This window comes from Capsicum annuum, unplaced genomic scaffold (assembly GCF_002878395.1).
Source record: "Capsicum annuum cultivar UCD-10X-F1 unplaced genomic scaffold, UCD10Xv1.1 ctg5198, whole genome shotgun sequence".
Lineage (NCBI taxonomy): Eukaryota > Viridiplantae > Streptophyta > Magnoliopsida > Solanales > Solanaceae > Capsicum > Capsicum annuum.
Window position 1 is genome coordinate 424 of NW_025859966.1, and position 9,004 is coordinate 9,427.

General features: G+C 37.0%; 1 protein-coding gene across 2 annotated transcripts in view; it reads left to right on the forward strand.

Annotated features, from left to right (window-relative positions):
* The first annotated feature begins 202 nt into the window (after window positions 1–202).
* LOC107847120 (protein RRC1) overlaps window positions 203–9,004 on the forward strand; it is a 36,988-nt gene continuing 28,186 nt past the window's right edge. Inside the window, exons 1-7 of one of the 2 annotated variants that reach the window (XM_047404099.1) lie at window positions 203–358; window positions 445–580; window positions 737–782; window positions 7,242–7,302; window positions 7,393–7,539; window positions 8,470–8,586; window positions 8,725–8,890. In XM_047404099.1, coding sequence (XP_047260055.1) covers window positions 296–358; window positions 445–580; window positions 737–782; window positions 7,242–7,302; window positions 7,393–7,539; window positions 8,470–8,586; window positions 8,725–8,890 — 736 coding nt within the window. In that variant the 5' untranslated portion in view covers window positions 203–295. The remainder of the gene's footprint in view (window positions 359–444; window positions 581–736; window positions 783–7,241; window positions 7,303–7,392; window positions 7,540–8,469; window positions 8,587–8,724; window positions 8,891–9,004) is intronic. The other variant, XM_047404100.1, reaches the window with a different exon arrangement.

Genomic DNA, 9,004 nt, shown 5'->3' on the forward strand with positions numbered 1-9,004 from the left:
CCTTTTAGCTGAAATATTTTCTTTTAGAAAAATAACACTAACATTTTCTGCCATGCCAAACGATTGATTATGATCTTTGTGGAGTTCTCATCCTTGGTAGCTTAGGGTATTATGCACCTGTAATTTAAAAAAGATCAAGAACCCTTGTGGCTTGTATGAGCGTTGGAAGAACATACGGTGGAAAATTGTTCCTTCCAAGTCAGTTGTCGGAATATTACATTTTTAATGATGTTTTTCTGAACCGAAGCATGTTTACCAAAATTTCTGTTTTCCAGTTGAAGTATCTGGTGAGAAGATGAGTTCTCGGAAGAAGACACCTTTCCAGAAGCATAGAGAAGAGGAAGAGGCAAAGAAAAAGGTATAAGCTGTAGCAATTTTGGTTTGCCGTGGAAAATGGTTAGGCGATTTTCCATTTTGCTCACTATGTATGTCTTATATTGGCAGAGGGCAGAGGATGAAACAGCTCGTCTGTATCAGGAGTTTGTGGAATCATTCCAAGCGGATAATACGCCAGGTTCCAAGGCATTTGTTAGAGGGGGAACCATCAATCCAAATGATAAGTTGAAGATCGATTCAGAAGGTCCGTTGCAAGAATCTATATTATGTTTGTTATTCTTCTTTCTTTGATTACGTATATAAGTCTTGTTTTATTAGTTCTTACAAATAAAATGATTTTTTTCTTACATGAATAAATTATTAAACATATGGACCTTTTCTATTCATTCGAGGATGGCAGGTGGAAATTCTAAAGATGAGGGTTCAGGTTTAAAGAAGGGAAGTAGGTAAACTAATGCTTTTGATTGACCATGTTACCATGTTACTGTAATTTAGGATACTGAATACCAAATTTTTCGTGATGATATCATTGTATTTATTAGGCTTTTATATGTTTACTTGTTTCCGGATCGCTTTGTGTCATTGACAGTTAGAAATTAGATTTGTGCAAATTCAGTCTTCCTTTGACTTACCTTCAAATGATAAATATGTTGCTATATGACAAATTCTTATGAAATAGTCAATTGTAGCTTGGGGTCACTAAATCTGCCTTTGCATTAGGAGTTTGATCACTCAATTTTCAGGAAATTTTCATACAAATAATTTCAATGAAATTCTCATCATCGATTCAACCTCCAATAAAAAAAATATACCTTGGTTATATGTCAGCTCTTCAACTTTAGTAATGAGCGTAACAACCCAACTGTTCAAGTTTCAGTTGGAGAACATTTTTGTCAATCGGGGAAGGTGTATGTGTTTTTGCGGGTATTAGTGTAACTGATTTTACTGGAAATACAGATATACATATTTTTTGACCACGACTTGCATGTCATGTCATTGCTCGTCTAATTGCTTCTATTTGTATAGGTATAATCCAAGCAGGTTGAAGTGCCAATTTCTGCATATACACCCAAACTGGTCAATAGTGTCGGCATATGATAAATCTGACCAAATCAATTTACTATTGGGATGCCCTAATAGGGCATGCATTATAGTATCATCAGTGTTTATGACATAGGAAACTCTTCGTGCTTTGGCTGTATTTAATTTCAATCTTGTACTTATGTATTTGGTTTTAGGAGATGAATTTTAGCTAGCCTTGAAATTGATTTAATCATTTTATACATTAGAACCAAATTTCATCATCTCTCTCACATTTTCCTTAATTATGAAAATGCTAGCTTAGTTAAAATTTCCACTAATGATGCTTGTGGGACTGTTCCATACTATTATTTGCCGCATCCGGAAACTATGTTATACACTTGTCTCTTCCTCCGAAACAATTACGAAAATCCTCTTACATTTCATCAACGTATTGACGAATTATGATAGATTCACTCATTACGCGATGCATGAAGCAATGCGATTACATCATCAAAGTGAAGCGCAATTTAAAATGAAAAACCAAATCGAGCTTCCAAATCGTAAGTCATAACTGTAAAGACCACAACAACTATATAATCAACAATAAACACAATGTATATAAGCAAAAGTTTGAATGAAACACCAAAATCACAGGTTTGATCTCGAAACAAATAAAACAGTTCATCAAAATAGTATAACAAACCCCCAAAAAAGAAAAACCAAATCTAAGAATGTTTCCACTTCTAATTCTTGTTCTCCAAAAGCTCCTCTAGTTCATCAAGATTGTCCAATTTTTGTATTCCTTCATTATCACCTAAATGCTCGTCATCTTCAACTACCTCATCTTCCTCATCTCCTCTTGAGTAGCAATTTCTTTTCCCTTGTGTGAGCTTGAAGTATTCCTCTTTAAACCATAAGGATACTCATCAACTCCACTTGTCTTGGCAACAATACTCCAAGTGAAATCAGTGTCTCCATTAAAAATTGTTTCATTTGCAACATTCTCAATTCTAGTTGGCCATTCATTGGCATCATCAATATTGTCCAAGCTAATTGAACCAAATCCATTTGCGAGTGTTGTAACGATGCCTCAATGTTCAGTTGTGTTTTATGAACACCAAGTCACTGAGGCGCTTTAGAGTTAGCCTATTCCTCTTCTTGGTATGACTTTGAGAATAAATATTGGCACGTATAAAGTCAAGACATTTGAGATATAATATACTTAATCTCAACATACTAAAGCTTTTCTTTAGCTCTTACTTGTTCAAACACACTTTTGTTTCTTTCACACCTAGATGAGCTATAAGTTGGACCCAAAATTCTGTTGGCGAACTTTTGTAACTCTGGAGTTTGTGAACGATAAAGCCTCCACCATTCAACTATTAAAGTTAAGTAATTATTCAAAATTAGCACTATAAAGAAACCCTGAATTTCCCGTGGTGCACTTGCGGGAAACTCCTTGCCGAGGGCCTGTGCACCCCCGGGATTAGTCGGGACTCGAAGAGTCTCGGACACCCGATGCAAGTCAAAACAAAAATAAAAAAAATTAGCACTATAAAGAAATACCATAATGTGTTAATAATTTAATAGAAACGTAGGAGTCATTCACCTGGTGACTTCATGTCTCTTTTATCTTATGCCAATTGGAATTTCAAAAAGTCCCTCAGCACTTTTGGTAAGTACTAATTGGACCGGTTATTTTATCTTGCATGACTTTATTAACAACCATCTTTCCAATGCACGTATGGAATCCTACCATCAAACTTTTATTCAGTAAATCATCCTCACGATTATAATGTAATTGATGGTTCAAAATATTACCAGTTGCATGCAACGGTTTGTGGAGTTTATCACTCCACCTTCTATCGATGATCTCAAAGATCTTTTCATATTTACGCTCCTTAATAAAAAATTTCTAATTGCCTCCTTAGCCTTACTCATTGCTTCATAAATGCAACCCATTAATGGTTTTGCTTCACCATCTACTAGACGAAGAATTGTAACGAAAGGACCACAGTCTTTAAGAGCATAAACAACAATGTTCCAAAAGTGGAAAGGAAGCATTATTCGTGCAACATTTTTCCTAGCACTTCTTTTGCAAATTTACTGTTATTCCCTTCTTCTGATATGGACATGGTTCTCATATTTTACTTTTTTCTTTCAACATCCTCTGCAAGGTCTAGAAAGCAGTAGCAAATCTAGTCTTGCCAGGTTCCACCAAGTTTATTTGATTAGTGAATCTTCTCATCATATTCAACAACAAAGGCCTTTGAACAATGTAAGAATGCACCTTAACTGCCCTAGTGAAGACACCTTGTCAGGGTCTTTCCTTGAAAATATCCTCGAATATCAAATTTACACAATGGGCTGCACATGGAATCCAATATATGTGCGGGAACACTCCCATTATCATAGCACCTGCCTGATTTTATTCAGCTGCATTATTTGTAATCACTTTGAACAACATTCTCTAGTCCAATCTTCTCTATGGTGCTCTTAAACAAAGAACATTTTGATGGAATTAGTATACGATCGCTTTCATCAATGGACTCAAGAAATAAGTTTCCTTTCGGAGAATTCACCAACACATTGATGTGGCTTCAACGGAAAGTAACAATCTATCATTCCTCTCGTACCAGTTGATCCATAACTTGAAGAGATTGGTGCATTGTGTCTGTTTTTGTCATCTTAGGAAGTGACAAATCACCAGGTTCTCCTTCTTCCATTTCATCATCATCAAGAAGTAAGTTTTGGTGGATATAACATTGACGTTTTTTCCCTCAAATCACCTTTTTCTCCAATGCAAGATCACATCTTATCCGTGAAACTTATTTGCCATAGTCGACAGGAGTTGGACCTTTCTTCGCTTTACAATTTCTTACATTTTGGAGTATACGCGGATTGGTGGATTGTCTGGATAGAAAAAAGGTGCCTCCTAAGCTTAAAGGTAAGTTCTATAGAGTGACAGTCCGACCGGCTATGTTGTTTGAGTGTTGGCCAGTTAAAAATTCCCACATTCAAAACTTGAAGGTGGTGGAGATGAGGATTTTAAGATGGATGTGTGGACTTACCCGGAGAGATAGGGTTAGTAATGCGGTTATTCGTGAGAAGGTGGGAGTGGCTTTGCTGGAAGACAAGATGTGAGAAGTGAGGTTGAGTTGGTTCGGACATGTGATGATGTGGTGCCTGTATGCTTCAGTACAGAGGTATGAGAGGCTGTCTATGGATGGTTTATGTGGGGTGTAGAGGTAGGTTGAAGAAATATTGAAGGGAGCTGATTAGTGAGAGGCTTCAGTATAGAGGAGTGCTTTGTTTGTACCTGTGCCTGTTGTTTCTTGTAGTTTCTTATTCATAGTGTTCTGATGATGTTTGTGATCTCAAATAGAAAGTTTATATTATTACTCCGTCAGTGTCTTGTTTCTTTTATTATCTAGCGGTGTGTTATCCCATTTTGTTGTGTATTTTTATGTTTTTTGTTTGTTATACTGTTATCTGTCCTGAGTCGGGGGTTTATCGGAAACCTCTCTACTTCATCTGTGGTAGTGTTTTGGATTGCGTACACTTTACCTTCCCCAGACACCGCTTTGTGGGAATACGGTGGGTATGTTGTTGTCTAGATTGAAAACAACAACAAAATTTTTGAATACAAACAAAAAAGACATTCTTAGCCTTTAAGTTTAAAGATATGTCGTTGCAATGTGATTTCCACCAGATTTATTAAGGAGCCCCGACTTATCTGTTGCAGACCCATTTAATGTGAAATTGAAGCAAATAGCCACTGTTTCTTTAATCACATTCCGGAGAAACCTATAGTGGAGAGGTTGGAGGGAACTAATGATTAATCTGCAAGCAATCTACAATTAATCCAATTGCGTGGAGGGGGCTACATCAGTTATCAGTGATGAAGAGGAAGCCAGTGATGGCTCTTTTAAGCAAAATACTTGTGATTTCTGGATGCATTGATATTGAGAATCAGGTTACCGAGGTTCAGAAAGAAGGACCCATGGAGATTGAAGCTTGTGACCTTAGCCGGTTACACACATTTCCTATGCAACAGTGAGGACCCATTTCCCTGAATATACAAATACAGATAGCCAAGTCAGATGCATCTCTTTGGGTACATCAAAATGTGATAAACTAAGCAGGCAATCCGGTGTGGATTTTCAGGGATGCATATGGGAGGCAGTCTTTCTTCTCATGAAATTGGCTAGCAACTCCAACCATTCCCTCAAAACAGAAAGGTCTAAAAGAAGTGAAAAATCTTGAATTTGGGGTTAAATTCAAAGATGGGAAACAATAGAGTACTGGGAGGAGCAACAATAACAGTTATCAATGAAGCTACACATCATTTCTTGGAATGTGAAGGGGTTGAATGGGATTGACAAGAGAAGGATTATCAAATCACCAATTCAAGAATGGAGAGAAGATATATACTGATTTCAGAAAACCAATTTGGAAGGGGATTGTGGAGTTATTGTGAGAAGGTGGGCTGATTACGTGGGTTTGGAAGTCAATGGAAAAATTGGTGGAATTTTAATAATTTGGGACAAACCAATACATAAAGGGGAACTTATTAACACTGGTTTTCATATTATCACATGCAAAACACTTCTCTTCACAATAATTTCAAATGTTATCTAACCTGGGTGTATGGGCTAAGTTGCATAAGGAAAGGCAGGAGTTATGGTTGGAAACGGCAGCCAGTAGAGGGGCTTGTAGAAGGCCATGGATCATTTAAGGTGACTTCAATACTGCTAGGTTTGCAAATGAAGGAAGAAATAATTGAATCTTCACCCAGGCGATGATGATTTTTATTTCACCAGGATCACGAGATCATTACGAAACTGGAGCTTGTTGTTCCTCCATTGTTGGGAATGTAACTTGGAATAAAAGGTACAACCATGACTTCGTCCAAAATTGATAGATTTTTGTTTAGGACGGTGGGGTGGGGGGTGGGAGGGTTGCGGCTCGAAGCACTTTGTAGCTGTAATAGATTGCATCAGGGATTAATTCTTAGCCCATTTTTATTTACCTTGTTGATGAATGAATTTACTTACTGGAGGTGTGAAAGGTTGGCGATGAATAGTTACGGGTAGACCAAATAAGTATTGGGTGAGTTGACGGGACAAGATATGACACAACTTCAACTTTTCGAGGACATGATCTTAGATAAGAGGTTATGGAGTAGACGGATTAGGGTAGTGTGTTAGTTAGGTAGTTGCCTGTTGTCTCACGTTTCTTTCATACTAGCAGTTGCATTACTCTAGAAGTTTCTTGTTATTCTATTGATGCTACTCTTTCATGTTTCTTGGCACTTTTAGATTGTATTATTTTGATGTAAGGATTGTTCCTTTTTAGTATGTTGTCATACTTTTTAGCATTTTGTCTTGACTTCTTCACTTTCATTTTTTTTAAACCTGCTTTGTGATGTTTTTACTTGAGCCGATGGTCTATCGGAAACATGACGCAATTTTCACTCACAGAGAATATGACCCTTGGTGGGAGGGCGTGGAGGTCGAAATTAGGATAGAAGATTAGTAGGTAGTCGAGTACTTTGCTTTTCTAACACTATCACTATTAGCCTTGTATTTTTCGTTTTCATGGGTTTCTATTTCCTCAAGTTATTTCGTTAGCCTTGATTTTCGTATTTTCTTGCTATTGTTCCTGCTTGTTGCTACTGTCTTTTTGATCTGTTTTTGGGTGAGGTTCTGTTGGAAATCACATCTCTACCTTCTCAAGATAAGGGTAAAGGTCTGTGTACACACTACCCTCCCCAGACCCACCTGTGTATGCTGGGTTTGTTGTTTTGTTCTTCTTGTTGTCACTGTTCAGGAATAAGATTATTGGTAGCAAAATTCTGGAATGTATCTTGTGTATTGCAGGTATGTGCCTTCTTTCTTACCACCTCCTATGGCAACTAAGAGCAGAGATTACGAGAAGAAGGTCAGTGTATTTTTGATTGAAAGCTCTTTGTTGCAGTAGTAGTAATCATGTAACCAGTAGATAGCTAAATGTGTTGGTTACTTCTAGCAGAAGGAGAATAAGCCAAAGGAAAAAGAGAAGGGAAAGGCTAGGAACATTGATAATTTTATGGAGGAGCTGAAACATGAACAAGAAATGAGGGAAAGGCGCAACCAAGACCGTGAACAGTGGCGTGATCGGAATATTGAAAATTCTGCTGTAAGTGGATTTACGATAGGCAAAGAATTTTTTTTCAGATTGTTGGTTTTGATCTTCTGTTTTTAATTCTTGAATGCATGTATCAGATCTGAGGAGATTTGACAAAAATCAAGATAACTTATTACATAATAGTTGCTATTCGGAATGAGCACATTAAAACTTAGACTGTTGGGTGCACTACTAAAAAGTTTTAGACAGTTAGTTACATCATGTTATCTCAATGATAGCTGGAGCTGAATCTTTTGTGGGAACTGAAGAAGTTAGTTACATTACTTAGAAGATTACTTTTACCCCATCTGGAGTAGACACACCAGATTTGCACGAAATCTTAGATGTACACATCTTGCTGTAACTGCTTAAGTGCTATGAGTGTGTACTATCAGTTTTCTCTGAGATAGAGCAACACTTCAACAGCTATGAATTTATGATATTTTCACATGATCACAGTTTGTCATACTAGCTGCATCTATGATTCATTTTCCTTTCTTTACATCTGGGATCTGATTTATTTTGACATAAAATGATCTTTTCATGCATTCACGCCTTTGTTCATCTTAAGACAATTCACCTTTATGGATATATGTTATGTATCGGATGGAGGAAAACATTACATCTTTGATGATCCTTTGTTTAACTGTATCATTTTCATCCACAAAAATATAACTCCTCCCTTCTCTTTTCTAACCATTGGATCACTACACACCCCAAAGGCCCATCACAGCCCTCTACTACGAGAACATGCCTCCAATAACTATATCTGGCCGACGCCTGAAACTGTGTTACGAAATGATCATTTGTCAAATATTTATGTGGAAAAATATTGATTGAAAATATGTGTTGCCTAACTAAATGGAGATTTGATTACACATCTTGTGTTGTAAACTTGTAATGACGATATTGGTATATCCTTAAATTTTACTCTTTCCTCAGCCATCTAGTCGGTTTGATGAACTTCCTGATGACTTTGATCCTAGTGGAAGGCCTGGATCATTTGATGATGGAGACCCACAAACGACGAATCTCTATGTAGGAAATCTATCACCTCAGGTAAGGTTTGTGTGCTTAATTTTGAGATCATTTTTCCTATCACCTCAGGTAAGGTTGGTGTGCTTAATTTTGAGATTATTGTTTTTTTGCTTCAGGCACTTCTTTTGTGTGATTCCTATTTATTTTATTTACTTGCAGGTTGATGAGAATTTTCTTTTGCGCACATTTGGGAGATTTGGTCCCATTGCAAGTGTAAAAATAATGTGGCCAAGGACAGAAGAAGAAAGAAGGCGACAGAGGAATTGTGGTTTTGTAGCTTTCATGAATAGAGCTGATGCTCAGGCTGCAAAGGATGAGATGGAAGGTTAGCTTCAGATTCTTCATTTGAATGGAAATTCATTTCTTGATGTATTCTATACCTTTTTGTTTGATGAGTGTGATTTGTGTTGTGTTTTGTAGAACACATCTATTGCCACCC